Below are 20,408 nucleotides of genomic sequence, written 5' to 3' on the forward strand. Positions count from 1 at the left end.
AGGTAGTGCTCGTAAAATGTAAAATAAAGGTAACTATCATTGAAAATAATTAATAACGTCTATTAAACAGGCATTACACTACAGATATAACCCAATTAAAATAGTGACTTCACACTGAACAAAATATTTACATGTTTTGGTTTAATTTTGAAAATCTAGACTTATTTATAATATAGGTGTCATAATTTGGTCTGAAAATAAATTAATAATATACTGGCATATTTTTAAAGTTGACTGCCTACAACTGCAGATCAATTATTATACCAAAGCAAAATAAAAAAGAAAGCGAATCAGTCGATACATATTATTTAGGAGGACTTCATTGTTATAATTATTTTTAAGCTTTCAATTTCTATCATTTTCTATGTCAATAAAAAATATTTTGCTGTGGTACAAATCAACTCTGAGATGGGCTACATTATTCTATAAAAAAAACATATTTTTAAATGCTGTTGTTTGCGTTGTAGAATATTTGTTATTGTTTAATATACAATTTATTTCACTGAAGGTTATGAAACAAATACCAAAAAAATACAGCTTACGTAGAGAAAGTGCTTTTAGATGAGTTTTAGCAGTAAATTTTTGAAAATAATATATAATAAATCTATCGTAAGGTAATTATATTTAAATAGCAAACAAAAATCCTTAGAAAGAAATACTAATTAATTACACTACATATTGATAATGCAGTATGTATAAATTTTCTACAGTTGAGTATACTAAAAAGTTGTTAGTTAAAAAAGTTACTTGAAAACATCAGCACAATTAGATAAATAAGTAGGTTTATCATATTGCATACTGCGCAGTTATTTATATACAAATGTTTTATTTAACAACAGTTGCGATTGTCAGATGCTTAATTGATATCATTGATTTTATATTACAGCACAGAGAGTGAATACATAATATGTCATTTTATCGATGTATTTTTTTTTAATAAATAGAACTAGTTTTTTTTACACATTTCATAAAAGTAGACAACATTAAACTGATAAATGATCAGTACATAACAGAATAATAATATAATTCATCAAGTATATTATGTATTTATATTTGATTATTTCAACTACGTAATATTAGGTATGATAGTTACTAAACAAATGTTAAATGCTGAAAAACTTTTTAATGTAAATACTCCTTCAGACTGGCAATACGTTCATGATGTTTTTATCTTTATTTACATAGGTCATAGGTTATCTACAACTGTGTAGAGTAGTTACAATCAATTCGACATTGAAAAGACAAATATAAAATATTGTGTTAATAAAAGAACATAAAATTTAAAATTTATCGATCTAAAATCTAAATAAATTGCTTTAATGGCATGGCAAAAGGACGTAGAATAAACGATTAAAAAATGATTTAGGTATATTTTGACATCCATACAGTGTTGCAGTCTTTTACTATGCTGATTAATATATTTTAATATTTAAATTAATATTTCTATAAAAACTATAGTACCAGAACATTTTTTGTCTTCAATCCTACAAAATTATAATATATTTGGCATCAAATTATAGTATTTTACATTTTTTATGAAATCAATATTTTTATAACCCCATGATGGAATTACTATAGAAATATCTTTAGAATAGACTTTAAAACATTTTTTTCTTATATCATTCTACAATAGCTATTTTACATTCGACTTCAATCAGAATAAACTGACATGTTCACTATTTTAAACAGTAAAATTTTCTTGTGCTATGGAACATTTTTAGACATGATAAAAACATTAATTGCTTAATTTTATTCAACATAGCAGTTTTCTTTTAATAACATAGATAGACAGTCTGAAGGAGAACACTCATTAAAAACTACAAATAATATTATTAAAGAAATAATACGCACTATGCATGTGGATGATTTATGGGGGTAGCAAATGACATGAATATAAGTGTCAACATTCAGAAATATGTAGGTATAAGTCAAAGGAAGTTATTTTTATAGACATATCGATTTAGTGCAAAGATTTTATTTTTCCTTTAATGTGATTTTGAGAGTACTGATTTTTACCAAGAATTATTCAAGTGTCCTAAAGAAATCAATTAATGTCTATGTCACTATATGAATAGATGTTTTCTCCTATAAATCACATTTATATAATTATTAATCTGTAAGCTAAGCATACTACGAAAGAACAAAATATTACTACATGCCATGCAAATCTACTCGACAAATATGTAAATATATTTTTTAAAACATACAGGAGGCTAACGGCCAAATGGCCACATTGAAACTAATGACAATATTCTCACAGCATTGTCTTTCTTATTACCTCACATAGTGATGCGGGCTTTATCTTAAAATTATTCAGTATCTGAAATCTTTAAACATTAAACTACTACATATTTCATTGAATTAATTTCTTATATTTAAAATTACGGATCGTTATTAATTATCACCTAATCGGTTTATTTTAATATTGAGGGATGAAAATATTCATATTATGAGTTTAATATAGTTCTTTCTTATTTAAGCTATTAGTATACACTGTAATATACAGCAGGTATTCACAGAGAAACAATATAGATTCAGATTACAATATACACTTTAAAGACCATTTACGATTAAAACTAAGTATTCTTCAATTATTAAATTTTTCATAAACGACAAGATTACTAATCGTAAAACTTTTATATTTGACATCACCGTTTACAATAAATATTAATAAGTATTATTGATAATTTCTAAATGAGTAGATACAGTATCCGTGAATTATTATTATGTAATTAGGTAGCATAAATATAATATTCTAAATTTTGAGATTATCTTAAAAAATATCACTCATATGAGTACATTTTCTTAATCGTAGAAGAATATAATTTTTATATGTGATATAAGACGCTTAGGCAATGTGAGATCTGTATCGACTGAAGTGCTAACGTTCCTCATACTACAGTCTCTAAGTCTTCAGAGGCCACTTGAAAATTCTCCTGACCTGTAAGGTGAGAAAAAATAATTACAAATTATTTAGTACTGGGAGAAACACCACAATTACCTCAAAATTGTTAATTAATTTTTAAAAAACTAACCAATACTTACAACGTTTACATTCACACACCTACACTACATTTCATCATAAAACATATCTCTTGATAATGGCCTCTGCAACGAGCCCGAAACGTCGAGTAAAGAAGGAAGAAGGAGACACGGTGAAAACCCAAGAATATACTACGATAAAAAACAACCGTGAAAGCCTCAAACATTATATAACCAACACTATCTGCATAATTCAAATTATGTCCTTAGTTCAATGAAAACCAATATATATGGTCTGACAAAGTTTAGTGTGCACTATTTATATCAGATCTTAACAGCCTTCACCAGACGGTATGCAATCATAAGATTAATACAGACTGGTTGTAAAATATGTGCATAGAAAATGTGTTCTACTTCCAGATGCATAAATTTCATAATTAGTTCTATGACATCGGTTGGTATTTTGTGATTTCCTCTACTCAGGTATAAACTAAATTTCATATAATATGCGAGTTTTTATTAAGTGGTATGACGTAATTCTATATTTATGAATTGAATTGTGTGATTTAATGAAAATAATATGTACATATACATACAATTCTTCAGTATAATGTTAATTGGCAAGGTAAAATGTTAATTACAGTGTGTCATTGATTCTACAGTACATCTTCTATACATAAAACAGTATTGTTATGTCAAATATGACTACAAAATTGCATAACATTAATTGAGTTGGAAAATTATCGAAAGAATGAAAAAGTAATCATGTTTTCTCATTTAATAAAACATATTGAATATTAGCGATAGAAAACAGATTATTTCCAAAGGGACCCCATAAACAAGCATCAAAAATTGCACATTGCCGGCAGTATTGCCAGAAAAATTGCTGGAACTATTTATTGCCCGGCAACATATCTGACAATACTGTTAATGTGCAATAAATATCCCGGCATCAGTGCCAGGCAATTGAGGTTGTGCTGCCAGCAAGTACGTCTAATAAATAGCAACACTCGGCAGCATAGAACACTATTTTAGTGCACAAACTATTATGGCACTACACCGACAGCAAAATTGCAGTATCATATTTCCGTAAAAAGTTGCTCATTTATGAGCCCCATAAGAATGTTTTGTGATTTCATAAATGAAAAGATAAATTTGAGCATGACTTACTCTCAAGATAAGCTGCAAGGTCATGGTCTTCGGCAAGAAGGGCAAGGTGGCGAGGAGTGTGACCGCGAAGGTCCTGCCGCAGAAGAGACGCCCCTCCGGCCACCAGCAAACAGCACACCGCTCTTCTTTTGTGAGCTGCTGCCTTGTGTAATGCAGTTTGCCCTCTGTAATATTGAACATTTCATCAATTATTATGAAATACACATACAAAACTAACATAAATATTAAATTTGAATGTCATAGATGTATGTTATTTATCTAACCTAACATAACGATTTATTATTTTTAGTGTAATTATAGTAGACTTCACATTTTTGCTTTGAGATGTATTTACTAAGACTAAACTGAGATAAAAAAAAACATGTTGCAAAGCCTGCACTATGTTGAAATAAAATTGAGGGCCGCCACTTATAAATTTCCTCTTTACGAACAATGTATTCAGTGTTGCCGATAGAGAATATTTACTTTCCCATAATTTTATTCCAATTTGACCATACTTAAAAAATCTGGAATCCTTATCAAGTTAGGTAGGTAATATAGTAATCCTCGTCAACTGGGGTACTACAAAGTGTTTTACAGGAGCACTATGGAGTATTCGAATATTTTGGTGGAAACAGTTATAAACAAAAATGAAATGACTTTGCTTTAGGGTGCCGTGAAAAAACAAAACAAAAAAGGGCGTCGTGAACCAATAGAGCTTGGAAATCTCTGAGCTAGGATATTATCAGATTTCCAGGATAAGGCTATGAACCTTAACAATTTAACTTAAAACGATAATAATATTATTACTTGTCATTATCTTGCATGTTCAGGATTGCCGAAGGGCCACAAGCAATCAGGTATTTGACAATATCTTTGTGACCGTAGCGTGCCCCGACATGGAGTGCAGTTTGACCAGTGGCATCTATCGATAGAAGTGAATATCCAGCAGCGTGTAACTCTTTCAACTGAAAATATTATTATTATAGATTAGTAGTGTAATAAGGTAAAAGAAGTATTGCGACATATAAATGTATTGAAATAATTAAATTACCATTTTCAGATCTCCAATTTTTGCAGCTTTCAAAATGGCATCTGTTGTTTTCTCCAAAAGTGATCTGAAAATATTTAAAAAAACATTATAACATTGATGGAAGAGAAAACAATTGAAGGCAACCTCTATTGAAAATATGAAGTGATTTGGTCAAACTATTTATTTGTATTAAGCTTTTTATTAGGTACTCCATTATTAAACAAAGATAGATTGATTTATTATTACTGTTTCAAGTAAAATATTAAGACTATAAAATCCTGTTTTTCCAGTTTGTTATTGAGAAACTTAAAAAAGAACACTTTTTGGGTTTATGTATATGAAATGAAAGTAAAACATAGTAGGTACTATTATTACTGTCTTGTGTCTCCATCTTACCATCTCTCATTACTGGTTAATCCATTTGGGGATATTTATATAAAATGCAGTCTCATGACAGAATATTAAAGTGTATTATATAAATCCATTTACCTTGGGTTGATAATTTTCTATACAATAAAACTCTTACCTGTATCCGAAAACATCCTGTTCTATTCCAAATAATCTTTCATGAATGCTGCATGCAACCAAGCATCGATTATGTGCAACATAATTCTAATGTGTTACAATTTACATTAAGAAAAATATATATTTTTACAACTACATAAATCATATTAATGTGTAATTTAAAACTATGTAAATAATTAAAATTTATCAGTGCAGTGAGTAAGTAATATTTTTGAACTGATAAACTATTGCGGAAAGAACGAAGGGCAAATTTACGAGTATTCTTAAGTGCGCGCCGTAGTAGGGGCCCCAAATTCAAATAAATTCAGCAATACAAATGGCGAAATCATTTCCATCAATGTTTGAATAGGTACTATGAAAGTTCATAAAACATTATGGAACTGTCAATTGAAAAGAGTTAGCACTGTGAATTAATCACTGCAGTTGAATATATTATATTTTAAGTAAAAAAAAAGATACACTGTATTTAACAGCGTTTATAAGATAGTATTGATAACGACTCAAGAGACAAACATGCAATATAACATAAAAAGATATTCAATGTTACTGAAGAGTTTGGAACCATTTTAAAAGATAACATTACCTAGTGTCTTTTGAAATTAATTAAAACATAATTATTGTGATACATTGGTTGTAGAATGGAGAAGAGAAAGGAATCAATTATATATGAGAACTCAACTATTAATTATGAATTGCAGTTTTGATAATTTAAATATTTTTATGGGACCCCCCAATATATTATGCTATTAGTAGGGCACTCCACTGTTTAAATATGTCCTTGAAATAAGTAGATTAAAAAATATGAAGGTGATTAAAGGCAATCTACCATACCATTGCATATTATGTTGTATTGAGGACTTACATTAAAAATGGAACAAAGTAGTGCCAAAACATTCACCTCAATTCAATATTGGCACATTATTGATTTATATTAAAAGAGGTTATGCTTTATTACACACAAACTCTTTATTTGACTTGTGTCACTACTGAATCGTGTATATAAACTGTATTAATTTATCCATAATGGGTTGTCCATATATGATGTCATGCTCTAAGGAGGGAAGGGGGTTTAATATAATAAAATAGTTTGTGATGAGGTACTTAGGGGCGTTGTAGTAGTAGTTAAAAAATGTGACAAAGTTTAAACAATAGTAAAAGATATTGTGTTCAAAAATACCAAAAATTGTGTAACGTTATTTTATGGATGATCCCTAAACATAGAATTTGTGCTTTTAAAATTAGTGAGTATTAGATAATAATATGTACGAGATAAATGTAAAGTAAAAAAGCAGTGCAAAGACGACATCAATATGACAAAATACAATATTTATTCTATCAACTGGTAACATAACATACTACTTACGTTTTGAAATGCGTAATTGTGTCACGCAGCAGAAAATCTTCTTTGACATTTCTTATCGGCGGGCTCGGACAAATTTGCGGCAGCACTGGCTGAATGGGCGGCTCCACAATCGGTATAATTGGAATAGGCATACACGGAGCCAGAGGGGACTGTGGGGTGCTCGGAGATAAAAGTTCCGAACTTTTAGCTGGACTGCCTAATCCTGACTCGCTGAAAATTTTAAGTATCCAATCAGTTGTCGGGGATAAAAAAGCTGTAAATTACGTCACAGACTGGAATATAAATTAGCTCAGTACTCGATTGTAATCAAATACAAACGGGTAATGAAGTACGATAGACAAGTATTTAGAATCTTAAGTGAACATCAAGTGAATACTAATGAGCAAACAAATCAGTAGGTACATAAATAACAACTTTAAATTCAAGTATGTAGTGATTTACCACTCTTGAGTTTAAATTAAGACAATATAAAAGATCACTTATAATGTTTATCAACATTCAATACCTACTTTCTTTTCCAAGAATGAAAAATAATACATCAGAGATCATCGGTAAAAATAATATGTCAGATGAAGTAAGAAAAGAAGTCATTTGACATGAAAAAATGCTAGATTTCCTTTAAAGCTGTACATTAGTAATGAAGTGATCCGGCGATGTAAACATACAGCTGTAAAAATACATGATAGTATAATGATTGTTCGCCTATTAAATAAAAGGAACATAATATGTTATAGTAGTTTTCTATTTACATGCCGAGATAAATGTTCATTGGAATGATTTATTTGACAAGAGGAAACATAGAGTTTTTAAGTCATAATTTAGTAATTTTGTGCTTAAACTTAATTTTGTTTTTGTATTATTCAGTAAGTCCGTGAAATTGTATGTCACAGTAAAAATATGAGATGTCATATGACAAATGATTGGATAGATATCTCGTGGCATATTTTAATTTTGAGTAATTAAATTGTCTGACATGTTTTTTATTTTTTTATATAAATAACCATACCCTTGCTTTTTCGTACAAGGTGGTTGGGAGGGTTAGTTGCATTGATGTGTAGTTAATTAAGTTCCTCCATTTATATCTTTCCGACATGTGCTTTAGCAATCTAAATTTCAAACTGAATTAAAAAACAGAATAGCTTACCAATAGTTAAATATTATTACAATGGGTATAAAAGTCAAACGATTAACGCTCTTATTTCTTCAATATTTCAGTGAAAACTAATGTATGTCACCGTATCGCTCACCTGTTATGTGAATGATCTGGCACATCCAATGAAACGCCTGCACTAGGAGTGTCCATACTGTGTGAAATATCCAATGATATCGATTGTCCAGTTGTTGTGTCAAACGACATTGGTCCCGCAGAGGATTCCGAGGGACCGGTGGTAGTTGTTTCCGTGTCGGGTGTCAGAGGCGCTATCCCAGTGTCCAAAATGAAGAGACATTCGTGTCCAATATCCGATACATAGTGAAGATTTTCTTGGGCACGGTCTACTCGGAAAAAGCGTTCAGCCGTACATGCTGTAAATGTTGATTATAATATTAATATTGGTTACATTAGTATGGTGCAATTGACTGTCTACCAAAAGCTTGGTGGTACGAGGCTAACCCTAGGGTGTGTTTGTTTTAATAGTATAATAATCAGAGCTATCTATAGACAATCTTAGAAGTTGAAATAATTAAGTAAGAGAAATGAATCACAAATTATTCTAATTCCCCAATTATGAAATCTCACGATACTCGAGAAACGTTATACCATCTATCTTCTTCGACCATGTCCGATCCTAATAGGATCATATGGGCTTCCACAGAGTAGAGGTTTGTATTAACATATTTTTTTTTTTTTTTACGAGAAATGGATGTCAGCCACTTGCTCAACCTATTAGGTCCATACCCTGACTCACACACATATTGAAAAACAATATATGCACTTGCCAGATCCAGGATTCGAACCTGGGACCCACGGCATGATAGTCCAACGCTTGAAGTTGAATAGATGTGATTTAGTTAGTTGGGCTGTGTTTATTGTCTTTGGTTTGCTGACTGTGTTTCGATTGCATGTATTGTAAGCGGCTCTCGGTACATAGTATACATATTTTAATTTTATGCCTTGCCTTGCTCTGTGCTCCTCCCATTATGTCTTGTTTCCTGCTATCCCAATCTATGAAACTTTACTGGTAATGCGGTGTATTTATATCTGAGCACCCACAAGAATCTTAAAAGTCTTTGAAATCAGTCTGTTATAAATCTGTTGGCTACTGTGCTACAGTCAATTTAAAATTCTAGCATTTCAACTTTTGGTACTTGCGAATGAATATATATTTTATTTTAAATTCAAAATCACACCCTAAATTCTACAGTTTTGAAAAGATATTTGAAGGTTTCACCGCCTTAGTAATTTTCTCTTGAACCTCTTGCAATATTTCTTATTGAAACCTTTGTGGTTTAACAGCTTTAGTTAAGAGTAGTGGCAAAAGGTGTCAGTGCTAACAGTGTTTAATAATAGCGTTAGGTGATTATTAATATTTACTCACAGTCAACAAAGCACCAGTCGGCCGTCAAAGTTGGCAGACCTGGGTTATCCTTGACGAGGTTATTGATGATTCCTCTCACTTGCTCTAAATCAGCCACCGGGTTCACTTCAATATTCCCAATACACTCTGCTGAAACATTTAACTCTCAGTCAATACATAAGGTTAACATAATAAGTATTGAAATGCATGCGCTAGTTCCAAATCAAAGAATGGGAAGCCATATATTCAATTTAAATCTAATTAACCGACGTAAATATTTTATTCACATGCGTGTTCCTTTACCGATCACAAATTACAATTCGAATAAGTATTTGATTGTATTTCATTTGAAATTAATATTATATATCTACGCATTATTATAACTAAAGCTCTCTATGTACTTACGAGTATTAAAGCATAATATTTGATTCCCATTCTTTGATATAAAACTTTAATAAATATGGTGCATATACAGGGATTTAAATTAAAATTAAAAAATAAAATTGAGTTCAGATTGAATTTGAAAAACAAAGTTATGGTTATAGATAGATGACTTGAACGTCATAACGTAACATCACTGTTAATATAACTATTAAAGCTAAACATTAGTCACGAAATGATACAAAATCCTCCAGGACAAACGTACATATGCACGAAATAATATTTTGGTAATAATCTTTATTTTTTGTACTAAACAATAAAGTTATCTGTGTTTTGCTTCAGTGTTTTTGTGCTGAGATAAATATTCATTAGAATCTTTTCTTTTTCGAGTGCAAGCATAGAATTTAAAGCCATGTTTATGCTATTTTACTATAATAATTAAAATCCGATGCGTGAATAGATTTGCTGCCGATTAAGGATTAGGTCTTTATGATGCCACACGTCGCTGCTGAAAATGGGAGTTGCTTTGTGATTCTATAGCACCAAATAATATTGCAATAATTAACGTTGGTAAGTCAATAACTTAGGTATTTAGAGTTAATAAAGGATTATGTGTCTATATATAAATTTAAAATGTATGCTAGAAAAAAAATTCAAGGACATCCGATATAATTATAGAAAATGCACAGAAAGCACAAAGAAATTCGCATTAATATTATACCTGATTTTAGAGGGCATGTCAAACTTGAAATTGCAATTATCTCATACATGATTGTAATGATTTCGAGTCGTTTGACAGTAACCCCATGATATATTGAATATAGTCATTACATTATGAGATTCGGCTCATGTGTAAGCACATATGAAAAAAGGCTTGTTGACAATATAACAGAAAAGAACGAAATTAATAAATTATAAATGCAAATAGTTTGTATTCAAATGTTGGATAAAAATATTGAAATAAAAATTCGTTTTGGATTTGGTTGGGGTTTTAATTTCTGTGCAAGTATGAAAGATAGGTATTATTAGTTTCAAGTATGTTTTGCATTTCGTTGTACAATTCTTACCGGCTTGCTTTAACAGCTCTTTATCATAGTGATGCTGTTCATAATCAGTCATGGTGATCAAATGTATAGAGAACTTCAGCTGCTCTTGTGCAGTTTGTCTACAATAACAATAAAAAAATTAATTAAATACCTAACAAATAAATTGAAAATACTTCAATCATTGGATGTTGTTATTCAATCATAGATCAAGACGTAGATGAAAACTGATAGTAAAACCAAACAATGATAATAATTCAAAACACCCATATTCCTCTGAAAGAGTTTGAATTGAGCACCATTGTACCGATCATGTAAGTACATAATATGTAAATAAATTATAAGTGACAAGTAAATTTATCATTATTGTAAGAAATTACACCTTGGAATGTATTTGTATTTATATTGAACATGTAGGAGATAGACATCCTATCATTTAACTTTGCTTTGTAATTATCAGCTGCTATTAGCTTTATTTACAAAATGCAAGAAAAGAAGTTGTTTATATAACTTATGTTATCGGATATAATAGAATCTGAATCATTGATGCAGTGTATACAATACTTACTGGACATTCACACGGCCGGGTTTTCTTTTAGCCAACATAGTTGCTTGATTAAGTCTTGAAATGTTAATTATAGAAGGCGCCAATTTACATGCTTCTCCGTCAACCTGCATGGGAATTGTTTTCGACGTCACAATTTTGGCTGTTCGGCATTGAGCGATGCACGTTCCATGTCCACCGGCTTGAAGCAATGGCTAGAAATAAAAGTTGATCAATTTCCGCCCTTAATATAAATTACAGAAATTAAAATTTTCAGTTATAAACAGAGCATATAGGCGTCAGCAGACTGAAGGATATATTAACAGATCTTTTTTACAGAATATGGTTGTAAGCTATTTGCTCAATTCATTGGGTCTTTTCTTTTTGACATGTAATTTTTTCCTGACGTTGGATTCATAACCACACTCGTAGCTTCACAGGTAAGCATTCTGCCATTACTGTCATGAAGATTTGGTATATATTAAGTAATTGATGAAATTTCATTTAAAACTGTTATGGTTAGATAAATTGTCACCTCAATACTACAACTAGATAATTTGATTTTCACTGTTTTTGAGTTAGTTGAATATGAGATTCTACATTTTATTTTCTACAAAATGATAAAACTAGGGAAGTCAGAAGTTAATGAGAACTGTATTAATTTTGTGTTTGAATATTAGATAACTTTAAAACTATAAATGCATTAAATGAATAAAATAATATACTTATATACAATTTTTTTCATATAATTGAAAGTTATTTAATTGTTCCCAAGTAGACAAGCACGATTTTCAATTTTAGCGTAGATGTATGATAATCAAGTAAAGTTTAAATTTCATTTTCCCAACAATGACCAAATCAGAGTTATCTAGTTGTAGTATTGAGGTGACGATATAATAAAATAATATAGAATTCAATTATTCTTTCCAAACTAAATAAGAAATAACAGAAATAAATGAATTAGTCCTTACAAGCTGATAAGTTGTTAGACCGACAACTTCTATTAATCCATCATCAGTCAGAGGTTCTGATGTTCCTCCGGATTTGTTCCATGGATGTGTACCACCTCCGTAACTATATTAAAGAAAATACACAAAATTATAATATAACGGTTTTCACAAATTATCTGGAATTCATATTATTTTTATTATAATGTATCCATTTGTCTGCAAGTGATGAATAATAGTTTAAAACGTAGCTCATTCGTAGTGGTGATTTACGGTGAATTGTTTTATAGGTTAATTAAATTTAAAACTTACCTAGGTATGTTCAAAAAGACTATTGCGTGTACTCTATGTTCCTTCAGCTTTGGCGTGAGGTCTCTTCCATCGCACTCCAGTGTAACGAGCTCCGCCAATCCTTTCCACTTTCTCTGCATCAAATCTTTACCGCCAGCAGTACCATAGAACAATTTGTTGCGGATTCGTGAATTGAACTTTTCAGGATGCGCCTCTGTAACAGTAGACACTATTGTTATGATAGGTACTGATAGATAAACCTGCCTAAACCAAACCATAATAGTTTTGGTATACTTTGGGCGATATGACAAAATTGTGCACACTTTTTCATTCACACTTATTTGTTTTCGTTCGATTAAGTATACATATTACTTACACATATTGTTGGTTAATTTTTTTAAATCATTAAAACCTGCCTAAACCAAACTATAATAGATAAAAAATATTATTCTATCTATAAAATATCCAAAGTTATGTAGGTATGATTTAATTGCATAAATTTAGATATTTTATAAATAGATATATATAGAGTATTTTTTTACTTTTAACTATTTTTACTATTATGGTTTGGTTTTAATTGAATTTTAAAAACTAACCAACACATCTGTAAATTATAGTCTTATTTCAATGAAAAAAAATACATATGACGAATAAAGTTTAGTGTGCACTATTTATGGCGGATCTTAAAAGCCTACCTCCACCCTTCGCCACTGATACTAATTAAATGATCCATTAATATCGTTATTTATAATACCTACAAGGAACATACAGTTTGAAGATGCTGACAGGCAAAACCTGGGTCACTAAAACCGACTCTGCGGACAATTGATTACTCTCAGCAATTCTTTGATTAAAGAACTGTTTTTTTTGTTGATAATATTATGTTATAATACTGGTTGGTACGAGTTAGAAACAATAATTGATATAGTTTGGGAGAGTGCAATCTGAAATAACCTGTACCTACTTTGGAACAATACAATTTGAAATAATTAATATGTATTACCCGGTTAATTTTGGGACAATACTGTTGTGGTCAGGATAAGTTAATTCAAGCAATACACAAAACGTTAGTTTTGGTCAGTTCGGGGTGCATAATAAAAGAATCTTCATGGAAAATATTATAGCATACCTCGGGCTTCATGAAATTCCAAGGCAATATGAGCATCTACTCCAAAAGAGAAATAGTTGTTGACGACATTCAGTGGTAAATTTGATTTCCCTGGTTGCTCGGTATCTGTGGCTCCAGTGTTTGGTTCCACCTTCAGCTCCCATCGATCTAGAAGAACTGTATCGCTGTCTCCAATATTCGCCAAAATCTTTGAAATGGGTTCATCTTCATAACCCTGAAAAAATGTGAATTTACATTAAATAATTACAAAATAAAAAAAACTTCTTATATACAACGTTTTTAAATTTTCTGTTGAATCATGTAAACTTGACTAGACTACTTGAACGATTACGAAACGAAAAATTTGTATTTGATAGAAATAATACTGAAATCTCATTTTGACATGTCATATTGATTTCCATAGTAACGCACGTATATATTAATAATTTAGTTGCTAGGACTAGCAACCACTAATGGTGTCGAATTAACTTTTCATACAAAACAGAATTAACCAGGGCTCAAAATGGATCGGAACGCACCGGAGCGCCGTTCCGGTTCGTAACATCCCCAAAATTATTGCTCCGTCTCGTGGAAATATAATTTGACCGTCTAAACGACATATGCCATATAATAAAAAATTATAACACACTTATTTTTTTTAAATACGTATACAATTATATAATAATGTTCGTAAAATTTTCGAGCGCTCCAGTTCGTAAAATTTTACATTTAGAGCGCTGGAATTAATTAATTCAATTCTACTTAAAGATGGCTAAAAGTATTAAAAGAATGCACTGGCACCGTGGTCTGATATATTCTAAAAGTTTCAAATGTCTAGCTAGTCGGGAAGTTAGTTAATAGTCGATTGCAAGATTTGTACCTTTTGTGATTTTGCAAGACAAATAAGGATACGAGCTAAGAAAAACGTTGTAAAATACTCATAATCATTTGACCTGTATACGATAATAAATACTAGATAATAAAATGTGCTTTTATTTTTTATTTGCAAAAATTTTAATTTATTACGAGTCGATTAATAAAAATTACGTCTTATTCTTGTGATATCAAGGTTAATGAAAACTGTTCTCATATAATTATTTATTTCGATCCCTAAATCATTCATAATGAGTAATGACGCTACATTAATATTAAGTAAGTGTGCAATATAGCTTTCAACATCGTCGCTGAGTTGATAATGAATTTCAGTAATAATTCTAAAAAAGCTAAAATATTGTTTAAAAATCTGGACTCAAGAAGCAAGGTGTGTCAACTTAAAAAATACTTTTAACAAAAACTCATTTAACATTATTTGTTATTCAACATCAAATTATGTCGAAATCCATCGACAATATATACGAATGGAGAATGGAAATGTAGGAGTCGTCGATGTGAGGGCCAATGGTGTTCTGACGAGAAGAGATGAGAAGATGTTGTCGTGATTATGGAAGAGTAAGAGTTTATTTAATTGAATTGTACAGGGTACAGGGGTACAATTGTTACAATAATGTGAATTCACTGACAGCACAGAGCGATGTGCTTCTGTCGAAATCGAATAAGTCTCTTTCAATCAATCGTGATGTACTAATAATTATTTTATCAGTCAGCTATTAACTGACTAAGTTAGAACAGATAAACAAAGAATATTGCCGTCTATTATTTTTTTGTAATATCGCCATAGAAACATTGTGGTTGAACCATACAGGAAGACACAAGAACCAAACTATAGCCAAGTAAGCCAATGAATGTTTTTTTTTATTATATTATGATGAAAATCAATTTCCACTATATCAGTGGAAATTGAAACAGAAAATAATGATAATGATAAATTATTTTAGAGTTTTAGACGTAACATATTTATATTTCTGCAAATACGTACATTAATAAAGTGACGTAATACGATATTAAACTTAATAAAACATAATAATTATATAGTATTTAATTAAGTTACATTATTTTATTAATTATCGGAACCAGTTTCGTTCGTCAAGGATAAATAAACTGAAAAGCTATGAATACAAAAATGAAAACGTGCCTATGTTTTTAGTAGGCAGTAGTAATTATGAAACTAAATTCAGTATTTGACTACAATGGTTTAAGGGTTTCCATTTTATGAACTTGACAGATTGTGATAAGGTATTGCGAGATAAACTGTTTATGTAACGTATTTCTCAAACTTTTTTGGCACCTTTTCGAGTCTAATAATATTATGTTTCTGTGCATAGTTGCTTAGAGGGGAAAAAAATAAAATTAAAATGCACCGTTTATTTTTAAATTAGAAAATGCGATTCTTAATAAAAATAATTTAAAGAAATGTTATAAAACGTATTTGTATTGTGGTCAATGACAAACAATGATCACCTTTATCACGAGATCAAGACGGTTAAAAGCATTTGAGATCAGAATAGCAATTACACTAAATCCAGTTTCAACAAGTTTAGTTTGGAAAATGCGATAAAATATAAATGACTTCTCTCCCAGAGCTCTCGAAAAGTATTCGCCAGCTTTTATATAATTTTCTAGCTCTATGAGACTATTGTAATTTAATTTCACCACAGATTAATTGCATTCACACCAAATGGGTTTAACACAAAATCTAGAATATTTATTCCTATCATATAACAATAACTGAATCGATTTTGCGTTTTATCATAAAGCTGTTTCAAATGCCCAATATACACAAATATATCACAATGTCATATCTATCTCAATGTAAACGGTCACCAATGGTGGACATTGCGTCTACGGCGTCCAAAATTAATTTAGAACAGATTGATTTTTCCGCGAAAATTGAGAATGGCTTCTTTACTTACACGTTATAGATTATAACTGTTTAATAAATAATGTTTTCAAATATATGTATTTATCTCTTCTCCAAATTGTTTTTCACTCATAAATTTGTTGATCACTGTCACTAAAGACTTCTAGTATTTTACTTGGTTGAAAATCATCTTGAAACCCTTTGGAGCATTTTAACGTCTTTACCTATTGTCCTTGTGTATGGTTTTGAATTAGGAACATTTCCTAATCAAATTTACTATTGCATTTCATTAAAAAATACCTATTATATTTTATGAATACTTTTATATTTCTGTAATAATTTATTTATTGAAATTCAATAATTTTCATTATTTTTCGTATAATATTTTAATATATTATTTTGACTGTGGCTCTCCTAGAAATTTCTACGGCTCTAACAAAAATTGATTTTGGCCTGTGGCCCTAAAGGGGACACAAGACCCCCGGCTGAGAAACACTAAGCTAATGGATATAACACTGAAATCGTGTTATAAGTTTTATTATTAACGCGCTAGATTTAAAAAAAATGCATGAGAGGATTTTGATGTACATTAAGAGAATATTCATGTGTGATAAAAAGAAGGCCTTACTCCTCCCCATCCCAGGGCTCGGGCAAGATCGTTTCCGGTCCCGAGCGGCAGGACCCCCACCGCCGGAGGAGGCTGCACTCCGATGCGGTCGAGGACACTCAGCACCCAGCCTACGGTGCCATCGCCGCCGCACGCCAGGACCCGCATATTAGGCACTTTGCGGAACAATTCCAGACTGCAAGAAAAATACATTATTAGTTAAACGTTTAATTATTTACAAGGAAAGTGTCATAATTTAAAAAGAGTTTATGATAATGTCACCGCGAAAAGCTTAAATATCATAAAGCTTCACGGTAAAAAATACATTATTTTCATTCCCGAGCTATTTTTATATTTTTTTTCACCGTATGGTTGCTCTGGAATACATTAAAACAAAAATCCACCAGTCTAAGTTATTTAATATTGCATAATTCTATGTCTGGAAATAGACAAAACTCGAAAGGAAATACTCCGTTCCGTGTTAAAATTATTTATCAATGGTATTTTTCTTCAATATTGTAAATACGTATATAATAGCATAATGTTTATATTTTAATACATAAGGCTGGGAATCTGTTCACGTGGTTAAATATCTGGATACATGGTTATAGTCGTTGGTATATAGGAATATCTGATAAATGAACGATTCATGCGATTTCTGAAAAATATATTTAAATAATTTTAATTATTTTTACAGTAGGTACCTACCTACAAAAAAGGGATTTAGTATAAAAAATTGTGTTTTATTAAAATTATGAATACAATGCATTTCTACCATGAATTGAAAGTTAACACAAAAAGGAATATATTATTTAAAGTTTGGTACATAAGTAGGTAAAATCAAAGATAAACCTCCAACCTAAAATAATTATAAGATATAAAGAACTTTTTATATACAACGTTTTTAAATTTTCTGTTGAACCATATAAACTTGACTTGACTAGCTTAAACGATCAAAACAAATTGTACTTGACTTGTCATATTTATTTCCATAGTAACGCACGTATATATTAATAATTTAGTTGCTAGGACCCCTAGCAACCAATAATGGTGTCGAAATAACTTTTCATACAAAACAGAATTAACTGAAAATTAATTCAATTCTACTTAAAGATGGCTAAAAGTATTTAAAAAAATGCATTGGCATCGTGTTCTGATATATTCTAAAATTTTCAAATGTCTAGCTAGTCGGGAAGTTAGTTAAAAATCGATTGCAAGATTTGTACCGGACAAAGAACTACCGGACAAATAAGAATACGAGCTAAGAAAAACGTTGTAATAAACGTTTGTTGAACAGTAATTCGGTTATTATTACTTTTTTAGATTAATCATAGTATAAATATATTTTAGGACATCATATTTTGTTACAATGAGATATTTTTTAATTTATATCTAATCGAGCTGCCTTGCTATGGTAATTAATTATATCTCATTTACTGAAACTACTCTGCCGAAAAATAGATGTGTCTCATTTGTTTAAATAATAGCTGTAGGTATAATTATATAGCTTGTGATTTCTCGAGATTCGAGAAGTCTCAAAATTAAGACTACTTATTTTCTCGAGAATTCAAGATCGGGTATTAGATATCTCGAGGATCCTCGAAATTCTCGGGAAATCGACATAACTATGAAAGTGCTTGGTGAATATTTTTTCATTCTATAGCATTTTCAGTAACAAAAAAATCAATTCCTGAGACTTCATTCAGAATCGAGGTAGAAGGATTTTTTTCAAATTTATGAAAATCCATCGACTGCTTTTATTTTTGCTTTTCTAAAAAAAAATCCGGCTGCGTTTGGCAGCTTCGTCTAGTCACAATTTCTACATTTCGAGAAATGAGAAATCTAGAAATTCGGATTTTTTATTAATTCTCAAGAATTCTCGATATGAGATTTTTCGATCACAACCTGTAGTTGAAGGTGACTTTTGAATTTTGACTGTTTCTACAAAATATACTGAATATTTGGGGTGATTTCACATTTAAATAATGATTTTTCACTGTACTTACACAAGAAACTTCTTTTTGGTTTGTAAAACTGACGTTTCCAGGCGAACAAATCTTATAACAGTAAAACATGTATTAATTAAGCGTGTTAGAATTTGAATGTGTAGGGGGAAATGAACCGTTTTATATTTTCACTTTAAGTACAGCTCTCTTCATATAAGAAGTTTTCCTTCAACTTCTTTGTAATAGTGGATTAAAATTAGGAATAGATAGTTAAGTCTATCAAGTAATCTATTCATTAATTCATTATATTGGACAATTATTCTTAGTAGATATCATTCAAATTGGTAGGCGAAGGGTGTCAAATTTAATTTAATATTCAGCCAACTAGCACAATCCTTCGATACGTATAACGTATTACCACTAATCAGCTCAATCCAATCAACTCCGGAATGCATTCCCAAATCACATTTCATGAAATGGACAATGAATGACGGCTACTGGCACAAGCCATATTAGATCACAGATATGCTCTTAATTATTATCTACGTACTAATCCATTAAACTAATGTTAATCAGTGACGAAGGGTGATTTTTTGACTTTAGGTAGAATACGATTAGGTACCTTAATGATAATGTCTAGAATGTTATATTTATTTTAAACTTATCAATAAATAAAAAAAATGTAGGGAATTCCACATTACTACATGAAAATTCTATTATCAGCCTTTAAATTTTAATAATATATATTGTGAAATCGTGGTACCTACCCACATGAATAATTTAAATGAGACCACCCCATAAAGTGATTGAATAGGACAGCGTCATCGGCGTATTCGTCGCATAGCTTTACCATGGGGGTAACAGGTATGCCTCGTTCGGGTGTTATTGACTTCCGTAGTATGAAGTCAAAGAGAAGAAGAGAAACGGTGCAAGGACACAACCCTGTCTGACTCATGTCGTGACCCCGAACCATTCTGTGACAATCGACAGACAAGAGACAATCGACAGGTTGTATAACAACTCCTCTCGCGTTGGTTTGAAAATCAACGCGAAGTAAACCAACGTTTTGTGTAATAGTACCTGTCCTGATCCTGATTTCCCTCTGATTAGCGACGGACAAAACATCGAAAGCGTCGACAGCTTTAAGTACCTGGGGGTACACATCACGGGAGATGGCATTTTGCAGAAAGAGCTCGCTATCCGAATGGGAGTGAC

The 20,408-nt window shown here is 30.8% G+C and overlaps 1 protein-coding gene across 7 annotated transcripts in view; it reads right to left on the reverse strand.

Moving 5' to 3' along the window:
- Nucleotides 1–1,474: 1,474 nt before the first annotated feature.
- rdgA (retinal degeneration A) overlaps nt 1,475–20,408 on the reverse strand; it is a 243,091-nt gene continuing 224,157 nt past the window's right edge. For 4 of the 7 annotated variants that reach the window (XM_085959201.1, XM_085959202.1, XM_085959205.1 and 1 more), the window contains exons 6-18: nt 17,269–17,443; nt 13,904–14,117; nt 12,796–12,988; nt 12,508–12,610; nt 11,561–11,751; nt 11,017–11,114; nt 9,590–9,718; nt 8,300–8,576; nt 7,053–7,262; nt 5,186–5,249; nt 4,942–5,099; nt 4,153–4,316; nt 1,475–2,941 (exon numbers count right to left, since the gene is read on the reverse strand). In XM_085959201.1, the coding sequence (XP_085815327.1) occupies nt 2,892–2,941; nt 4,153–4,316; nt 4,942–5,099; nt 5,186–5,249; nt 7,053–7,262; nt 8,300–8,576; nt 9,590–9,718; nt 11,017–11,114; nt 11,561–11,751; nt 12,508–12,610; nt 12,796–12,988; nt 13,904–14,117; nt 17,269–17,443 (2,026 nt within the window). In that variant the 3' untranslated portion in view covers nt 1,475–2,891. The remainder of the gene's footprint in view (nt 2,942–4,152; nt 4,317–4,941; nt 5,100–5,185; nt 5,250–7,052; nt 7,263–8,299; nt 8,577–9,589; nt 9,719–11,016; nt 11,115–11,560; nt 11,752–12,507; nt 12,611–12,795; nt 12,989–13,903; nt 14,118–17,268; nt 17,444–20,408) is intronic. The other 3 variants (XM_085959204.1, XM_085959206.1, XM_085959199.1) reach the window with 1 other exon arrangement.

This window comes from Rhyacophila brunnea, unplaced genomic scaffold (genome assembly GCF_057557595.1).
Source record: "Rhyacophila brunnea isolate RB1 unplaced genomic scaffold, BYU_Rbru_1.0 scaffold_8, whole genome shotgun sequence".
Classification (NCBI taxonomy): domain Eukaryota; kingdom Metazoa; phylum Arthropoda; class Insecta; order Trichoptera; family Rhyacophilidae; genus Rhyacophila; species Rhyacophila brunnea.